Below are 20,137 nucleotides of genomic sequence, written 5' to 3' on the forward strand. Positions count from 1 at the left end.
CGGGATAAGGGCGTGTGATCAGACATGTCACCACCCAGGAAAGCTCAAAAGCCTCGACTTGATGCTGCTTCAGCTGATCCTGTAAACACAACACACACAACACAATCTCTCATCTCCAGTGCATTAGAAACACTACAAAAGTCCTGTTCTGAGGTTTTACCTACAGACAGGATTCATGCACTTCTCACAGGAACAAGTGAACTTCCTGTTCTGAGAGATGAAGAGAAACATATCATTTCTGAGTTTTGTGTAAACGAGGTCAGTTCTTATCTTCTGTTTTATTTAGTGTGCATGCGATTTAAACACTTTATTCTTTAGCTGTGGATTTGAGTTTCTCATTTTTAAAAGTTGATCCATAATTCACTGGTCCTGATGTTCTTAAATTGAACAGTAGATATGATTTATCATGTCAAAATTTAAATTTAGGTTTTGGTTTATACAATATCTAATAGTTTTCCTAAACCCAGTCTACAGTCAAGTCTTAACTTCCTAATATTTGTTTTAAATACATGATTTAAATACATGTTTATTTAGTTGGATGCTGAAAATTTTCCTCCGTCTCATTTAGTCTTCAGCAGAGACGTTTCTGTTTGTGATTTTGGAGAAGATCAAGGTGGAGAGAGGGTTTATGGGACATGATCTCCTGCAGTGTCTCTGTAGGGTTTATGTAGGCGTGTGTCAACAGAGAGGAGACTCTCACAAAGCACATGCTCTCGCCTACAGACTCCTTAAAGAAGGTGAGATTATATTGATATTTCATTACTTATCTACTAAAAATGATCTGGACACTGATACAGAGAGGACAATTGTGTCTTGTTGTTGGTGATGTACAGTGGATGTAAAAAGTTTACACACATAACTATTACTTTGTGGATGCACAATTTGCCTTTAAGTCTTTGTGAATAATCTCTATTAACTTCCCACATCTACACTTTTATCTACTCTACTTTGCAGAAATGTTTCTTTAAATTGCAGGTGATCTCCTGTGTATGGCTCATTGTAGGTCATTCCATAGGTTTTCAGTTGGGTTGAGGTCTGGGCTCTGGCTGGACCATTCCAGTACGGTGATGATCCTTTTCTGAAGCCGTGCCTTTGCTAATTTGGATATGTGCTTTTGATCATTGTCATGTTGAAATGTGAAACTCCTCTTTATTTCCAGCTTTTTTACAGAGGACAATGTCACGGTCTTCCGGGTTCTCTCCCTCTCTGCTAAATTATCTCTTTCTTCCCCAGGAGTGGCTCTCGCTCCTGATCATCCCCTCATCTTATGCTCGTGTCATGCTTGGTTTTTCCTGCCTCCGAAAACACAACCCCTATCTAGATTAGAACAGTGGACGAGTCTTGGAATGGGGGGTGCCCTGCCAGACCCGCTGTTTCGCCTCAACCGGCTCTGTACCTGTCCTGTCACGTCAGGAGCCTCAACCTGATCTCAGCTCTATCCCGGCAGTCTACCATGACCTAGGACGTCTTCAGCAAGGTCAAAGCATCCACCCTTCCACCACACCGGCCACATGACTGTGCCATCAACCTGTTGCCTGGAACCTCTTCTCCCCATGGACGTTTGTACAATCTGTCTGGACTGCAGGAGGCCATGCACCAGTATATTCAGGAGTCTCTCTCTGCCGGGAGTATTCACCCATCCTCCTCCCCCGCTGGGGTTGGGTTCTTCTTTGTGGAGAAGAAGGACAAACCCTTCGCCCATTTAAAGACTATCAGGGACGTAACGACATTACTGTTAAGAATTGCTATCTCCTACCACTCATAGTGAACGGGAGCTCCTGGCTGTCAAGCTGGCCTTAGAGGAGTGGTGTCATTGGCTTGAGGGGGCCAAGGTGCCATTCATGGTTTCATGGCAAACGATGTCCTGCGCCCGGTACCAGGTAGGCCACAGGGTCTGGCTGTCCACCTGAGACCTCTCTCTCAAGGCTGTATGCAAGAAACTTGCCCCACGCTTACACACACACACACACACACACACACACACACACACGGGCCCCTGTCCCATTTCTAAAGTGATCAACACTGTTGCGGTCTGCCTTAAACTCCCCAGAGTCCTCCGAATCCACCCATCCTTTCACGTTTCCTGTCTCAAACCCGTCTCGGCTTGTGCCTTCCTGTTTCGCAGCACGCAAGTCCGGTTCTGCAAGGTGCACTTCCGGGTCGGCTGCAATTTTGAGGTTTTCCCGCTCTGCCCGGTATTTAAGAACCCTAAGAACTCTACCTCTCTGCCGGGATATCGCTTTCTTCCCCGATTCTTGCTTAGGTTTTCCTGCCCTTTTTCCACCGGTTTTCCTGCCTGTTTTTACCACTTTTTTTTTTGCTTTTTTTCTCTGTTTTTGTTCTGTGTTTATGCCTGGATTACTTTGCTGCATGCTCGGACTAAATAGATGTGTTTTTTTTGGACTTTTAGGGGTTTTGTTTTTTTGTATTATTTACTTGGAGGATGCTCTGTATTGGCTTTGCACCAAACATATCTTTTAGATTTATGGGAAATACGTCTAATCTTTGTCTCGTTGGCCCAACACATTTTCCTACATGTTTGTAGTTGAATGAATTAATCTTTTGTCATCATTTAGATGTGTTTGCATATTCATATTAGCTATATTATTATTTCTGTCTGCAATTTAATAAGATGCAATTTTATAAGGTGTGTCAACTTTTTATATCCAATGTCTTTTTTTTTTTTTTTTTTATACAGTGTATTTATGTTCTATTGTTTTGTTCTTTGCAGACTTTCTTGAAGCCCCCAAAGAGATTATGGTCATGGTGACAGCATGGCCAAGTTTTTTGTCCTATGAAAGTTCTTTATGCCGAGCGATTCACATAGTGAGCAACCTGAGAGCAAAGGGAAAGATATTTCACTTGCTCACCAAGTATCTGCACTGGGATGAGGTAAAAAGCTGATCCTCCGTGTTCCTCTCAGTGTCATTTTTTTAATCTGGACTTTATCAAGTATTTTACTGCCTTCTTAATCTCTCTTTAATTTCCAAGTATCAGCGTAATCTAGTGGGACAAATTCTTTAAACATTTATATTGAACTACGCTGTCAGTTAAACAGTGTTTTATTGCACTGGGTATTAAATAATGATGTATTTTTTGCTGGAGAACAGCTGGTATGGTTATGATCTTTGCCCTGCTACCTGGAACTACATCTTCAGCCTGGATCTTCTGTGTGCACAACTGGGCTGGACTTGGACCATTACCAATATTATACGGTACTGAATGCAAAACATCTTCAACATAAGTAATTCTCAGCTTTTTAATATTTAAATCTGAATGATCAAAAATTCATCATTATTTTTCTATTACATCATCGCTGAGAGTATTTCAGCTGCAAAGGTATTATTTAGGTGGCTTTTTTATATCTTATCTTTAATACAATAAGATCTCACAGGGAAAAATTTGGTAATTGTTGATATGGTGATGTTTCTGTGAGGAAATGTTTATTGTGCATTTATAAATGAAGTTTCCAGGATCAGTGTTCAGACAGTCAGAGAGAATGCTGTAACTTTAGCTGTAAGTATTTCACCATGAGAGGGTCTTTTTTCAGGAAGTGGTAGCTCAGTGGTGAAGGCTCTGGATTACAAATCGGAAGGTCTGGGGTTCAAGCCCCAGGATCACCAAGTACCACTCTTAGGCCCTTGAGCAAGACCCTTAACTCTCTGTGCTCCAGGGGTGCTGTAATGGCTGACCCAGTGCTCTGCCCCCGGCTTTCTATCATCACTGGGGTATGTGAAGAAAGAATTTCTTTGTGCTGTAAGGTACATGTGACAAGTAAAAAGCACCTTTAACCTGTGACCCAGTTCTTATTGCTGATTTTTTCCATTAATGGTCAATAATCTAGTGGTTGTTTGAAATATTGCAAAGTTCCCATTCATGTTGCATAAAATCACAAGTGATAATAAAACCACAATGGCTGCTCCATAACCACCACAAAGACCCTCAACATATCCATTACTCCTCTTTTTTATTTATTAGGAAGGACCTTTGGCTGATCCTGAACACTTGGCTGAGGCAAGCAAGGACAGAGCAAACACCGTTCCGAGACGTCTGTGTAGCAGCAGTTTTCAGGCTACTTGGTAAGTTTACTGTAAATCCTGTTTCGGAGCATCATCTCACATTATTTCTGGATTCTTCAGCTTATTACTCGTTGTTTCTGTCCTTCTCAAACAGGGCGACTTGGTCAACTAGGACTTAAGGAGAACATGCTAACGTCACTCGAAAACCTGGCAAAAAGCATTAATCAGTTTGGAATTCAAAACTTCTTAAAAGGTATTTCTAAAGCATCAAATAAAGATGTTTTTATCAATCTTTATCTTTATTCTCTGATGTTTAGTTTTGTGCTTCAGCAGACCCTAATTTTGTATTGGATGTTGTGTGTAGGTATGCCATGGGAAGTGCAGCTCTCAGTCATCTATGCCACTCATGATCTGGCACCCAGCAACCCTGAAGCAGCTCTGAAGACTTTGGAATCATGGAGGAAAAACAGCACACAGCCCGTTCCCCCAGCCGTCATCAAATGCATTACGCAAATCAGCTTCCTTTGTCATCAGACCAAGTCACAAAACTCTAAGAAATCACAGTAGTTAGTATTATAGTGAGCACTGCATCCCCCAGGTCTGTATCCTCAGTCACCAGCTGTTCACACTGTGAATCATGACTGTGCTGCAATGCACAGCTCCAATCATCAAGTTTAATAGTCACATGACCGGCATGAGTCTCATCAACAAGAACGACAAGACGCTTTCAGACAGGAAATGCAGTGGATAATGGACTGGTGCTGACTCAACAATCTTGGTGTTCACCTGTGGAAAACCTCATCTGGTCTCACAAAGCCACCAGCATTGTGGATGACCACATACACCCTTTATACATTATTGATTATATATATATAACATATAGATAGACAATGATTTATACCACATAATCCCATTTGTTCATGGAGATGTTTACTGTCTCTTTTTTTAAACACTTTTACATGTTTACACAACATGATCAGCATAAAAACAAATAGTTTCACAATGCAGTTTACTAAAGAATTGTTAAAGAGTCGTCATACCTGCTAATAGAGACACACAGAGACTCACTACAGATGCGCCCCCTAGTGTTTCAACAAATCTCCTTCAATACCCAAACCACTATAAACACTTAAATGCAAAGTAATAAAAGCTTTAAAACCCTTTGTTGGGACACGAGGTGACCTAAAAACCAAAAAACAACTGTGGTTAAAAAAAAAAACTTGATAAAGATCTCCTGGACAAATCTCACATCAGTAGGACAGAATTTTCCCCAAACCTGAGATCTTTATTTTTGGTCTGTTCTACTGATATTGTACTGAGATCATATTTTCAATCGCACTGAGACGTTTAAAATGAAACCAAACATGTAAAGTTAAAATTCATACATTCCTAAATTATAATAAATGCAGTATGCAAGTATAGTAGCTTGAATTCCAGGAACTTCTTAATCATCTTTCCATAACCCGGTCATATCCCCAGGAGGGAAAGAGGGGGCTCAAGGATGGGTGAGTTTAATAACTCAATCCATTCAGTTTTGTTTGATTCATTAATTTCTACTCTGTAGATTCAGTTCAAGTCACTCGGTTCAAAAGAGTTCGGTTCAATAAATTCATTTAAAAATAATAAGGTCCAGAAGAGTCGGTTCACTGGATTTGGTTTAATTGAGTCTGAATCGAAAGATTCACTGGCAAATGACTCGATTCCACAGTTCTAACAAAATCTGTAACATAAAACATTCTGTCTCCTTAAAAATATTTCTTTCAGCAGTCTCACTCAAGAAAAAGAAACTTTTGTTCTGTTTGTGCAAAACCAGCAGGTGGTCAGAAAGTTCCTTCTCTGTTCCTGGGTTAGTTTGAGGGGTTCACCTCAGTCAGCTTCGTCTCCGTGGTTTGGCTCGTCATCTTACATCATCGTCTCATTGTAATGAACGGTGTTCCAGCATAAAAAAAACCCCTGACCTGCATATATACAGACAATAATCAGTTCCCAAACATCTCAACATTCACTGTTTCTAGTTCAATAACAGAAGAAATAGCATTCGTACAGTTCAGAGTCTGATTTGAGGTTTGATCAAGTTTACATTTTATTATAACAACATGTTTGATTGAGTTCTTGCATGTAGATGATACTTTTAATACATTTAATACTAACTTCATGCAGTTTCTCACCATAAAAAAATGGATTTTATAAAAACTTTTGACAAAATAAATTGTTTCAATGTTTTTAAATCTGTACTTGTTATTTCTACATTATTTATTACATTAATTTTAATCAGCCTTATTTAACTTTAGTTTCATTTATTTATATCACAAAAATTCAGCTTAAAATTTAAACATGAACCCCCTGTATATAATATTATGAGGAAAAATATGTATAATATAATTATTAATATTAATGATAATAATAATAATAATAATAATAATAATAATAATAAAAATAACTGCAGTTGGTTGTCAGATTTCAGTCTTACACTGCCCTCTAGTGGCTCTGTCAGGACTTTCTTTTTACGTAAATATGTACTATGTAATATTATTAATCGTTCTTCGTTGTCTAGTTATATCAAGTTGAGGAGTCTCCCCCGTGTGGATAAAGGAGTTAACTGCTACAGTTCATAAATTTAGTACATAAATTTAGTACCACCTTCATGCAGGTTCTCAGCATAAATAGTGAATTTTATAAAAAATATGTTTTGACAAAATAAATGTTATTAAATCTGTACTCGTCTTTTCTGGATCATTTAGTTTATTACATTAATATTAATTAGCTTTATTTACCTTGAATTTCATTTATTTATATTACACTTATACACAAAAAACTTCTAGAGCTTCACCACTACATCACTCAAATACTACTGCCGTGTGTAATCTTCTAATAAACTCTAATAGTGACATGGTGTTGTATAAATAATAGTAAATGTGAATATTCCTTTTAGATAAAAGTCATAAAGTGCATTTTAGGTGAATTTATGAACCACATCTGGCTTGAAAAGCCGGTGTCCAAATACTTTTGACCACACAGTGTGTATCAGCTGAAAAGCAGCAGCTTCGGATCAGTCGCGTTTCCACTGGGATTCAATCTGAAAGATTACTTTTGATCATATAAAATATTTTATATTATATATTTGATTACAGATTATTGGACAAGACACCTGTCAGTCAAGATATACAGGTGAATGACAGGTGTCTCGTCCAATGATCGGTAAGTTTACATTCACAAACGATACCTACCTTTTCCGGTTTGTCTGACTTGTCATTGTGTTTTAGGATTTGTTATTTTGTTTTTTAATTTGTTAATTTGTCTTCAGATTTGTTAATTTGTTTTTGGATTTATTTTGTTTTTAAATATGTTTTGTTTTTGCATTTGTTATTTTGTTTTCGGATTTGTTAATGTTTTTTTCACTTCTCGGCCCATCGTAGTAATTTGGTAATGTTTGTTTATAACTTGGTTTATCTAAAAAAGCAACATTTGATGTAAAATTCCCTTTAAAAGTGTAGTACAGTGTAATTCATCGTGATACCGCTAGAGGGAGCTAAAGTTTAGTAAAACATTACTGCCATCTACTGGACATCGAACACTTTTTAAAATGAAGTGGAAGATTAAACAGTACTGTATGATAAAGAAGTGTTTAAATAAAGACATTTATGTGCAGGAAGACCAGATGTAATTATTCTTACTGTTTGTGTTTCATTTAGAATGTGACCCAGACAGCACCTATATTTTATAGTTTCACTGGAAACAATTTAAAATAAGGTTATGAATGTTTGAACACAATGATTATTGGTGAATGGGCTGTGAGGGAAGTGGCACCAAGTAAAATCTTGCCCAGGGCAGAAAATTGACCAGGGCCGGCCCTGTGCAGGATGGAGGGAGTGTGTTGAACTGTTGAAGCCGCGAGAGGATGGAGGGAGGGTGGGATTTAAGTGGACAAGAAATATGAGTTGTTCATGTCACACAGATTTAAATTTAATTTTATCTTTTTTTAAAAATCATTCTCTTTTCTTTAAAATTGAATGACTGAATGCAATTGGGAATGATATTTGTTAAAGTTAGTTCATAAAAATGAACCTTATTTTAAATTTAACTCAATCAAACTTACTGTTGAAACTCAACTTGATCTGACCTCAATTCAGGCTCTAAACTGTAGCAGTTCCTCCTCCACCCACACGGGGGAGACTCCTCAACTTGATATAACTAGACAACGAAGAACGAGTAATAATATTTGTACATATTTAAGTAAAAAGAAAGTCCTGACAGAGCCACTAGAGGGCAGTGTAAGACTGAAATCTGACAACCAACTGCAGTTTTTTTATTATTTAATTATTATTATTATTATTATTATTATTATTATTATTATTATTATTATCATTATTATCATTATTATTATCATTTATATTAATAATTATAGATATTTTTCTTAAACTTAAACTGTTTACTGTTTTACATACGGGGGTTCATGTTTAATTTTTAAGCTGAATTTTTGTGATATAAATAAATGAAACTGAATTTAAATGAAGCTGATTAAAATTAATATAATAAATAATGTAGAAATAACGAGTACAGATTTAATAACATTGAAACAGTTTTGTCAAAAGGTTTTTATAAAATCCCATTTTTATGTTGAGAAACTGCATGAAGTTAGTATTAAATTTATTAAAAGTATCATCTACATGCAAGAACTCAATCAAACATATTGTTAGAATGAAATATAAACTTGATCAAACCTCAAATCAGACTCTGAACTGTACAAATGCTATTTGTTCTGTTATTGAACTAGAAACAGTGAATGTTGAGATGTTTTCTTAAATGAGACTGCTGAAAAAAATATTTTTAAGAAGACAATGTTTTATGTTACAGATTTTTTAGAACTGTGGAATCGAGTCATTTACCAGTTAATCTTTTGATTCAGACTCAATTGAATTGAAACCAGTGAACCGACTCTTCAGGACCTCATTATTTTTAAATCATTTTTTTTAACCGAGTGACTTGAACTGAATCTACAGAGTTTAAATTAACAAACAAAACTGAATGGATTGAGTTTTTAAAATTAATGTATTGAATTAAATTATTTTGTAATGTGTTGAATGCCAAAGTGTGATTTCTGATGTTTTTAACTAACTGAGGTTGTTAAAAGTTTTATTTTAACAGTAGATGTTATAAGACTTCATTCTAACTAAACTTTTATTTTTAGTTATGATTTAAATGAAGTCCAAAACTTTATTAAAATAAACAAAACACAACAAAAATTACATGTTCATTAAACATTACAATAATTATAGATTTGTACTTTATTATATGTAAGTCATGTGCTAACATGCTGAATCTAAACCTGCCCAGAGCTTTACAGATTTTTACTCTCCAGTGCTGCCATTTCCTGTTCCTCAGGAATTATAGAGAAAGTGTAAGGATGGTCAGATCTTTCCATGAGGTCAGACCCTGAGAACTGCTATGCAACAAAACATTAAACTTTTTTATTTGAGGAGAAGATCTCTTTAATTTGAGGAGAGGAAGACATCTGTTCAGCTGCCCACTCACCCATCCTTGAGCCCCCTCCTTCCCTCCTGGGGATATGACCGGGTCATGAAAAGATGATTAAGAATTTCTGGAATTCAAGCTACTATACTTGCATACTGCATTCATTATAATTTAAGAATGTATGAATTTTAACTTCACATGTTTGGTATCATTTTAAATGTCGTTAAACGCGATTGATAATATGAATCGCATTTATTTTTAGTAGAACAGACCAAAAATAAAGATCTCAGGTTTGGGCAAAATCAATCAATCAATTAATGAATCAAATCAATCAATCAATCAATCAATCAATCAATCTATCTATCTATCTATCTATCTATCTATCTATCTATCTATCTATCTATCTATCTATCTATCTATCTATCTATCTATCTATCTATCTATCTACCTGTACAAGAAATTAAAAATAGTTCCTACAGTGAAATAAATGGTTTTTATTGTCATTTTAATCATATGCTGTACAGTTGGTGCAGTACACAGTAAAACATAACAATATTGCTTAAGGACTGAAGTGCTCCATAATACAAGACAAAATGACACCAAGCAAATGATAGGTCCATGGTGGGCTCATTTCAAACCTCAGTTACAATGTAAAACTGTGCCTGACCAAACAAAGAACTAATATTATTTGATTTTATGTGCTGCTTTATGTTTAAAATTACACAGTTGAGGATTTGAACTGTGAAAAATAAATTACTTCAACTCAGAATGTGTGAATCACATTTAATTTAAATGAATTAAAGTAAAAAAACAGGAAACAGGAATAACAGAATTACTAATGTAGAATAGTTCACTGGTGGGTCTATGCAGATTCCTCGGCTGCACACCTACAAAACAGTAAAGAAAGAGAAGACAGAAAAGGCAATTTAGTACATTTTAAAATACTACCATTCACAGCAGAATCTAAAAAAACATGCATTAATATAATACAGACATATCCTAGAATCTCATCAGTGAATTGTTCCCACCTCTGTCTCACACAGTAATAACTTATGCCGGGGGTCCAGTCATGGAATCCAAAACTTATAAAAGTAACAATTAAAATATCAACCTTGCGTCTGAACTTGACTCTTAAACGAATATTTGGTCATTGCCAAAAGCCAGTGATTGAACAATGATTCTGATCAGCTGAAAGATGTAAATCACACCTCAGATCACGGTGGACCAGAAAGTTCAACGCACTGCAACTGAAGAAAACATATGCAAATAGAAAAAACACCAGCAAATTAAGAAAACATCTTCATCAGTTAAACAACACGAGCTGCAAATCCTCACAACTAAATACAGAAACGTCCTGCAAATCCTCACAACACAACCAATTCATTTACACTGCAAACAGTACAGACCACAAAATAAATGTTTCATGGGGACCCCCAACAAGTGATGACCCCGGGACTGCTTGTTCAGTGTCTATTGATCAGTGGTGGTGTTGATGATCTGAAAGGTGAGTTTTTTGTTTATTTTAACATCCTGATCATGATTCCTTGGCTTTGCCAGTTAACATAATAACGTTTTTAAGTTAATTGTGTATTTCATCAGATTATTTAGAATAATAATATCCAAAAGGCCAAAGAATCATAAACAAACAATGATAAAATAAATAAACAGTTTGCATGTTTCTGTGTTTATTGTGTTGTGAGGATTTACAGCGTGTTTCTGTGTTTGGATGTGTTGTGAGGATTTGCAGCGTGTTTCTGTGTTTGTTGTGTTGTGAGGATTTACAGCGTGTTTCTGTTTGGTTGTGTTGTGAGGATTTGCAGCGTGTTCTGTGTTTGGTGTGTGAGGATTTACAGCGTGTTTCTGTTTGGTTGTGTTGTGAGGATTTGCAGCGTGTTTCTGTGTTTGGTTGTGTTGTGAGGATTTGCAGCGTGTTTCTGTGTTTGGTTGTGTTGTGATTTGCAGCGTGTTCTGTGTTTGGTTGTGTTGTGAGGATTTGCGTGTTTCTGTGTTTGGTTGTGTTGTTTTGCAGCGTGTTTCTGTGTTTGGTTGTTGTGAGGATTTGCGTGTTTCTGTGTTTGGTTGTGTTGTTTTGCAGCGTGTTTCTGTGTTTGGTTGTGTTGTGAGGATTTGCAGCGTGTTTCTGTGTTTGGTTGTGTTGTTTTGCAGCGTGTTTCTGTGTTTGGTTGTGTTGTGAGGATTTGCAGCGTGTTTCTGTGTTTGGTTGTGTTGTGAGGTTTGCAGCGTGTTTCTGTGTTTGGTTGTGTTGTGAGGATTTGCAGCGTGTTTCTGTGTTTGGTTGTGTTGTGAGGATTTACAGCGTGTTTCTGTGTTTGGTTGTGTTGTGAGGATTTACAGCGTGTTTCTGTGTTTGGTTGTTGTGAGGATTTACAGCGTGTTTCTGTGTTTGGTTGTGTTGTGATTTGCAGCGTGTTTCTGTGTTTGGTTGTGTTGTGAGGATTTACAGCGTGTTTCTGTGTTTGGTTGTGTTGTGATTTGCAGCGTGTTTCTGTGTTTGGTTGTGTTGTGGGGTTTGCAGCGTGTTTCTGTGTTTGGTTGTGTTGAGGATTTGCAGTGTTTCTGTGTTTGGTTGTGTTGTGAGGATTTACAGCGTGTTTCTGTTTGGTTGTGTTGAGGATTTGCGTGTTTCTGTGTTTGGTTGTGTGTGAGGATTTGCAGCGTGTTTCTGTGTTTGGTTGTTGTGAGGATTTGCAGCGTGTTCTGTGTTTGGTTGTTGTGAGGATTTGGCGTGTTTCTGTGTTTGGTTGTGTTGTGAGGATTTGCATGTTTCTGTGTTTGGTTGTGTTGAGGATTTGCAGTGTGTTTCTGTGTTTGGTTGTGTTGTTTTGCAGCGTGTTCTGTGTTTGGTTGTGTTGTGATTTGCAGCGTGTTTCTGTGTTTGGTTGTGTTGAGGATTTGCAGCGTGTTTCTGTGTTTGGTTGTGTTGTGAGGATTTGTGTTTCTGTGTTTGGTTGTGTTGTGAGGATTTGCGTGTTTCTGTTTGGTTGTGTTTGAGGATTTGCAGCGTGTTTCTGTGTTTGGTTGTGTTGAGGATTTGCAGCGTGTTTCTGTGTTTGGTTGTGTTGTGAGGATTTACAGCGTGTTTCTGTGTTTGGTTGTGTTTGAGGATTTGCAGCGTGTTTCTGTTTGGTTGTGTTGTTTTGCAGCGTGTTTCTGTGTTTGGTTGTGTTGTGAGGATTTGCAGCGTGTTTCTGTGTTTGGTGTTGTGAGGATTTCAGCGTGTTTCTGTGTTTGGTTGTGTTGTGAGGATTTGCAGCGTGTTTCTGTGTTTGGTTGTGTTGTGAGGGTTTGCAGCGTGTTTCTGTGTTTGGTTGTGTTGTGAGGATTTGCAGCGTGTTTCTGTGTTTGGTTGTGTTGTGAGGATTTACAGCGTGTTTCTGTGTTTGGTTGTGTTGTGAGGATTGCAGCGTGTTTCTGTGTTTGTTGTGTTGTGAGGATTTGCAGCGTGTTTCTGTGTTTGGTTGTGTTGTGATTTGCAGCGTGTTTCTGTGTTTGGTTGTGTTGTGAGGATTTGCAGCGTGTTTCTGTGTTTGGTTGTGTTGTGATTTGCAGCGTGTTTCTGTGTTTGGTTGTGTTGTGAGGATTTGCGTGTTTCTGTGTTTGTTGTGTTGTGAGGTTTGCAGCGTGTTTCTGTGTTTGGTTGTGAGGATTTGCGTGTTTCTGTGTTTGTTGTGTTGTGAGGATTTGCAGCGTTTCTGTGTTTGGTTGTGTGAGGATTTGCGTGTTTCTGTGTTTGGTTGTTGTGAGGATTTGCAGCGTGTTTCTGTGTTTGGTTTGTTGTGAGGATTTGCAGTGTTTCTGTGTTTGGTTGTGAGGATTTGCAGTGTTTCTGTGTTTGGTTGTGTTGTGATTTGCAGCGTGTTCTGTGTTTGGATGTGTTGTGAGGATTTACAGCGTGTTTCTGTGTTTGGTTGTGTTGTGAGGATTTGCGTGTTTCTGTGTTTGGTTGTGTTGTGAGGATTTGCATGTTTCTGTGTTTGGTTGTGTTGTGAGGATTTACAGCGTGTTTCTGTGTTTGGTTGTGTGTGAGGATTTCAGCGTGTTTCTGTGTTTGGTTGTGTTGAGGATTTGCAGCGTGTTTCTGTGTTTGGTTGTGTTTGAGGATTTGCAGCGTGTTTCTGTGTTTATTGTGTTGTGAGGATTTGCAGCGTGTTTCTGTGTTTGGTTGTGTGAGGATTTGCGTGTTTCTGTGTTTGGTTGTGAGGATTTGCGTGTTTCTGTGTTTGGTGTGTTGTGAGGATTTGCGTGTTTCTGTGTTTGGTTGTGTGTGAGGATTTGCATGTTTCTGTGTTTGTTGTGTTGTGAGGATTTCAGCGTGTTTCTGTTTGGTTGTGTGAGGATTTGCAGCGTTTCTGTGTTTGTGTTGTGAGGTTGCAGCGTGTTTCTGTGTTTGGTTGTGTTGTGAGGATTTGCATGTTTCTGTGTTTGGTTGTGTTGTGATTTGCAGCGTGTTTCTGTGTTTGGATGTGTTGTGAGGATTTGCAGCGTTTCTGTGTTTGGTTGTGAGGATTTGCAGCTGTTTCTGTGTTTGGTTGTGTTGTGAGGATTTCAGCGTGTTTCTGTGTTTGGTTGTGTTGTGAGGATTTGCAGTGTTTCTGTGTTTGGTTGTGTTGTGAGGATTTCAGCGTGTTTCTGTTTGGTTGTGAGGATTTACAGCGTGTTTCTGTGTTTGGTTGTGTTGTGAGGATTTGCAGCTGTTTCTGTGTTGGTTGTGTTGTGAGGATTTGCAGCGTGTTTCTGTGTTTGGTTTTGTTGTGAGGATTTACAGCGTGTTTCTGTGTTTGGTTGTGTTGTGAGGATTTCAGCGTGTTTCTGTGTTTGGTTGTGTGTGAGGATTTGCAGTGTTTCTGTGTTTGTGTTTGGTTGTGTGTGAGGATTTGCAGTGTTTCTGTGTTTGGTTGTGTTGTGAGGATTTGCAGCGTTTCTGTGTTTGTGTGTGAGGATTTGCAGCGTGTTTCTGTGTTTGGTTGTGTGTGAGGATTTGCAGTGTTTCTGTGTTTGGTTGTGTTGTGAGGATTTGCAGCGTGTTTCTGTGTTTGGTTGTGTGTGAGGATTTACAGCGTGTTTCTGTTTGGTTGTGTTGTGAGGTTTGCAGCACATGTGTTGTCAAACTTATAACGTTGTTTTTATTTGCTGGTGTTTTTCTATTGGCATGTGTTTTCTTCTCAGCACCGTATAGATGCCTTAAGGATAAGTAATTTAAAAGATATTTTTTCATCTCAGGGTGGAGTATTCCTCTAATTAAACAGAGGCAAAAACAGTGATAGGGATAAAATATTATTAATTGTGCAGCCCTAGCTATAGGTTACACTTCCGGCTGTACTGCACTCCGATCACGGTCCCACTGAGCTCTCAAAGCACGGTTGCCTTCTCTGTCTCTTGCATTTGTGAACCATTTACCAACCGCTTTCTCCAGCTCTTTCTTACTGACAGTTTTCAGCAAACGCTTCTGCTTCAGGCTTCCTGTTAAGCAAAAAATTATATAAAGTAGAGCATGCTACTGCGTCAACCAGGGCACAACCCATTATTTGTATGCATGCAAGTTACATGGATAAATAAAAAAACAAATCACAAGGTTGTAAATACCTTCTAATCCACCATTTGCCCAAACTGTTAACTGATCTGACTGACTTTATGAACAGCGCAAAATGACGTTTATTATATTTAACGTAATCATAACGTATTATATTTTTAGTAATGTTTAGAAATTATATAAATATAAAAGTTTTTTTATCATCTTTACTTATTTCACCTAAATCACATTAAAATAATGTTAAGTATTATCACAATCTCCTCAAAGCTTTTCTCTGTGTATTGTATATACACATGTTATAAAGATGGTGAAAGAGAAAGAGACTCCACAGTGCTTTTACTGTTTCACCCTCCTGTGAAAACACGGGTGAAAATGGTTTAAAAAATCGTTATTTCCACATTTTAGTAGACAATTTCCTAGTTATCTGCTAATCATTAAGAATGTTCAGTTTTCCACAGGTGTTTATCTCTGAGGTAAACCAGTTCACTCTCCACACTTACCTTCTTTATATCGTGCCTGTAACTTTAATTACCACACAATCTTTCAGAAGTATACATTAAATGAAATTTCTTACCGTGACAGAGATGTCAGGTTATCCAGGTCAGGTCAGGTCAGGTCAGGTCATCCAGGTCAGTTCAGGTCAGGTCAGGTCATCCAGGTCAGTTCAGGTCAGGTCAGGTCATCCAGGTCAGGTCAGGTGATCAGTGGTAGTGATTGATGGCCGTTTTTTCAGAATGAGAAGGCGGGAACACAGGAGACAATGGAAGACTCTGTGAGCTGCACATGCAATTTTTTCTTTTTTTTAAATTTTAACTAAAGGTTGTACTATGTTATTGTTAATATATAAAATTTTTGTTTTGATCATATAAAACACGCAAAAACATATCAATTGAATAATATAGCTAAATATAGCCCAAATGTGGCCCATACAGGGCCCTCAAATAAACAAAATGGGCAACTTAACTGGGGCCCACAACCCTGACTAAGCTGGGGCCCACATTCATTGCCCACTCTGACCCATGCCCACGTGATGCCCATATAACCCAGATAAAACCCATGTGGGTCCCACATGGACATGTTGGCTGGGATCGTCACCCTGATGAAGGCCAGGCAGCGTCTATACCACCTGAGATGCTTAAGAGACTTTAAATCACCTTCTCTGGTGCTGAGGTCTTTCTTCAACTGCACCGTTGAAAGTGTCCTGATGGGTAGTATCACTTCTTGGTTTGAGAAATGCACCATGCAGGGCAGGCACCAGAGGGTGGTGCAGTCAGCTGAGCGTTCTGAGCTCCCTGAACTGCAGGACATGTACAGCAAGCGGTGCTGGACCAGGGCAGAAAAGATATTGGAGGATCTCAGCCATCCCAATAAAGAAGTCCTCTTTTCTGTGTTGCGTTCAGGAAAGCGTTTCCGATCCTTGAAGACAAACAGAGGGAGAATAAGGAGGAGATTCTGCCCACAGGCCATTCGGAGTCTAAACCTGGAAAACACTTAACACATGAACACTTTAGTGACAATCGCATTGGGACAATTTAAATCTGGACTATTGTCAATATCTATCGAAAAGCAACGCGAAGGGTTTCCGTCCGATGCGTTGAAAGCGGCGAAGGGTACCCTCGGCGTCGGATGTGGACGCCGTCGGACGCAACATCCACAGCGTCGATATGTGACGATGTGGGGTGCGAATGTGTTGTTTTACTTAATGTACTTAATGTCAGAGCTCAAACCTCTTTACCTAAACTTGAGTAAAAAATGTATAGTCAGTACTTCAACTTTTACCTGAGTATTTTAAAACATGAGTATCTGTACTTCTACTGAGTGAAGGATGTGTGAACCTTTGCCACCGCTGGCTTTAATTATGAAATGTTTGCCAACATATTACAGTTATAATGTAGATAAATAGTAGTAATAAACTACCCACTCTGTGCAATTTGTATAAGGTATTTCAGTGTGTAAACTAATCCTAATGTAATAGTGGAGCAAAAGTGTATTTATATATATGTAAATCTGTATTATTTAGTTTTCGCAACACTGAGCTGCACACATTCAAACCTGTAATGTTTGCTTATACTATACATTTCAATGAACCATAATAACTTGGTCAAAAGCACATTGCACCATTTTCTTTATATTTATTTTTATTTAAGTGGAAAGTTGTCAAAATTTTGTATACACGTAATTTTGTATGCAGCATGTAGTGTAAATATCCATTAGATTTTAGTTGTTTTGGTTATTAATTAACTTTTATTTCCATTTGGTGATGAAGCTCGGGTGTTCTTGTATTCAGAGCAGTGAGAACTGCATACAATTCTAGACTGAGACTCCTGAAGTTACTGAGTGTCACAGTTGGACCCTGGAAACACAGATTTTAATGCTCCCACATTAAAGTTGATTGCTTTCCATTTTATTCTTTCTGTATAATAGAATTTTGTTAATAACTGAATTTTTATTTAGTAAATAACAATGATGATTTGTTGATGCTTCATAATCATTTATGATATAGAATCAAAACATTGTTTCTATCACCAGCATTTCTATTTTCTTCCTTAGAAAGTTAACAAACAATAGCAAGAGAATAATAAGTGAACTGTTCATGAAATAATACCAAAAAATGTTCCTGAAGACGTTTTTAATGACACCGAGACTCATACAGTCCATTTAGAATAATCAACTTTTAACATTCACCATCATACTGATTTCGCACACCTGTCTATTGTTACACACGCCTTAATAAACACCTCACTCGCCCCACTTCACCGTCCGTTATTGTTTTCGTTTGGTCTTTTGTGTTTGCTGCAGTACTTCATTAAAACTTTGTTATTTGGTGCTTCGGCTTCCGCCTCAGTCACTCACGCCTAACACATACATAATGCCATAAAGTGTAGTTGTAGTGTAACTGTAGATGAACCAACAATGTTCTGATGGATTTGAAAGGTGTCCAGTTTGTTAGAGCTAATTAAAATTAACATTACAATTTAAAGTTCCCCCAATATTTAAAGTACAATTTCCCTTTACATCCCTTCAAATAAGAAATTTAAGAAAATGATTTGTTTTATGGTTGTATGTTAGAGCACTTGTGGTTCCTTAATGAGCGTTGATAAACATAGCTCCGTCCACAGTGTCCACAGAGGTACAGCTTCTGTCCTGTATGACTCTGCTGGTGGCTGAGGAGGGCACTCCGAGCACTAAAACTCTTCCCACACTGTTCACAGTGATACGGCTTCTCTCCTGTGTGGACACGGTGGTGTAATCTGAGATTATCCTGATGAGTAAAACTCTTCCCACACTGTTCACAGCAATACGGCTTCTCTCCTGTGTGGATACGCTGGTGTGATTTGAGATGGCTCTGTTGAGTAAAACTCTTCCCACACTGTTCACAGTAATACGGCTTCTGTCCTGTGTGGATACGCTGGTGTGATTTGAGATTACTCTGTGTAGTAAAACTCTTCCCACACTGTTCACAGTAATACGGCTTCTCTCTTGTGTGAATACACTGATGTGATTTGAGATGACTCTGGCAATTAAAACTCTTCCCACACTGTTCACAGTAATACGGCTTCACTCCTGTGTGGATACGCTGATGTAATCTGAGACTACCCTGCTGAGTAAAACTCTTCCCACACTGATCACAGTGATACGGCTTCTCTCCTGTGTGGATACGCTGGTGTAATCTGAGACTACCCTGCTGAGTAAAACTCTTCCCACACTGTTCACAGTGATACGGCTTCTCTCCTGTGTGGATACGCTGGTGTAATTTGAGATTACTCTGATGATTAAAACTCTTCCAACACTGTTCACAGTAATAAGGCTTCTCTCCTGTGTGGATACGCTGGTGTACTTTGAGACTACTCTGACGATTAAAACTTTTCCCACACTGTTCACAGTGATATGGTTTCACTCCTGTGTGGATACGCTGGTGCGATTTGAAACTACTCTGACGATTAAAACTCTTCCCACACTGTTCACAGTGATATGGTTTCACTCTTGTGTGGATACGCTGGTGCGATTTGAGATGACCCTGTTGAGTAAAACTCTTCCCACACTGTTCACAGTGATAAGGCTTCTCTCCTGTGTGGATACGTTGGTGTCTTTTCAGAACAGCAATTTTAGTAAAATTCTTCCCACAATCTGAGCAGTGGTGCATCTGGAAAACAATATAAAATGATTCAATATACTGTAATAATCTTAGATGTGGTCTTGCATGTTATCAGAAATGTCTGCTATAGTAATCTGATATGGTTTGAAACAAGTTAAATGAGAGATATTTTGAGGCCTTTTAGAAAACCTTTAACCTGTTGGGCCTCGACACAGATTTTGGGACTCACAGCTGAAATGCTCTACCTAACTTTAAATGTTAACAGTTCCTGATAAAAGTAGACGACATATACAATTTAAATATCCTTAAAAAGAAGACACTTTGAGCTTTACTGTCCATTATTCACAGTTAATATTGCTCAAAAGATAATAAGTTATAGATGATTAAGTACTGTAAAAAATAAATCCTTTAATAAAATGTTTTATTCCTTCATATATAAATACATGAAATCAGTCCTGGAGAAATCCAGAAAAATAATGGGTTAAAGCCACATTTATCAAGATTTTATATTTTAAATTGAATGAAGATATCATAAAAAAAAGGGATTCCTACAAACATTTATCTGAGACTATGTCTGATCCTTTTCTTCCTTCCCCTATTTGAGAGACACCTGTTAAACTCAGGTGATCATTCATACTCTATTAATACAGTCTGCATATTAATGAATTGCTGATCATTTAAGGCTTTTGTTATACATGTTTGGGGCTATTGATGTTGATTTGGCATTCATATTGCTGCCAGGTAGCCAGACAAGCTCTTGTTTTACAGCCATGGCCATTCATATTGATGTCTGGACATTCCAATCTCAACAATACACACACACACACACACACTTACGTTTCAAGCATTTCTCTTATAAAAACAAACAGGCAATAAAACCAATAAATTCGTATAAAACTATAAAGGGAGATATATTGTAACTTACAGATGTAAAATCACATCTCCATGCAGATCTCTGAGTCTCTGTTGTTACTCCGCCCCAAAAAATATTTTCCACAT

General features: G+C 37.8%; 3 protein-coding genes and 1 long non-coding RNA gene across 5 annotated transcripts in view; 3 read left to right on the forward strand and 1 right to left on the reverse strand.

Annotated features, from left to right (window-relative positions):
* LOC124384578 (zinc finger protein 850-like) overlaps positions 1 to 20,137 on the reverse strand; it is a 1,373,244-nt gene that overhangs the window by 1,124,376 nt on the left and 228,731 nt on the right. The window contains exon 8 of the mRNA XM_046847550.1: positions 18,319 to 19,159. Coding sequence (XP_046703506.1) covers positions 18,319 to 19,159 — 841 coding nt within the window. The remainder of the gene's footprint in view (positions 1 to 18,318; positions 19,160 to 20,137) is intronic.
* LOC124384657 (leucine-rich repeat flightless-interacting protein 1-like) overlaps positions 1 to 20,137 on the forward strand; it is a 794,289-nt gene that overhangs the window by 436,213 nt on the left and 337,939 nt on the right. The gene's annotated exons all lie outside the window — the stretch shown is intronic.
* On the forward strand, positions 223 to 2,766 carry LOC124384748. Its single transcript, XR_006925562.1, has 3 exons — positions 223 to 258; positions 569 to 737; positions 2,732 to 2,766. It is a non-coding gene; the product is annotated as an uncharacterized LOC124384748 (long non-coding RNA).
* Positions 2,779 to 5,283, forward strand: LOC124384640 (little elongation complex subunit 1-like). Of its 2 annotated transcripts, XM_046847668.1 has the most exons (5): positions 2,779 to 2,892; positions 3,111 to 3,215; positions 3,979 to 4,079; positions 4,174 to 4,272; positions 4,384 to 5,283. In XM_046847668.1, exons 1-5 carry the CDS (start codon positions 2,888 to 2,890, stop codon positions 4,584 to 4,586), a joined length of 513 nt encoding a protein of 170 aa, XP_046703624.1. In that variant the 5' UTR covers positions 2,779 to 2,887; the 3' UTR covers positions 4,587 to 5,283. The 2 variants fall into 2 exon arrangements, 1 of the variants encoding a protein (XP_046703624.1); XR_006925431.1 differs by lacking the exons at positions 2,779 to 2,892; positions 3,111 to 3,215 and adding an exon at positions 3,637 to 3,728.

The sequence above is a fragment of the Silurus meridionalis genome, chromosome 4 (assembly GCF_014805685.1).
Source record: "Silurus meridionalis isolate SWU-2019-XX chromosome 4, ASM1480568v1, whole genome shotgun sequence".
Classification (NCBI taxonomy): domain Eukaryota; kingdom Metazoa; phylum Chordata; class Actinopteri; order Siluriformes; family Siluridae; genus Silurus; species Silurus meridionalis.

Excerpts from the sequence above, each read along its gene's own strand:
- LOC124384640 (XM_046847668.1), top strand. Across the intron at positions 3,216-3,978 it reads ACCATTACCAATATTATACG|GAAGGACCTTTGGCTGATCC; the intron begins GTACTGAATGCA and ends TTTATTTATTAG. Across the intron at positions 4,273-4,383 it reads AATTCAAAACTTCTTAAAAG|GTATGCCATGGGAAGTGCAG; the intron begins GTATTTCTAAAG and ends TGTTGTGTGTAG.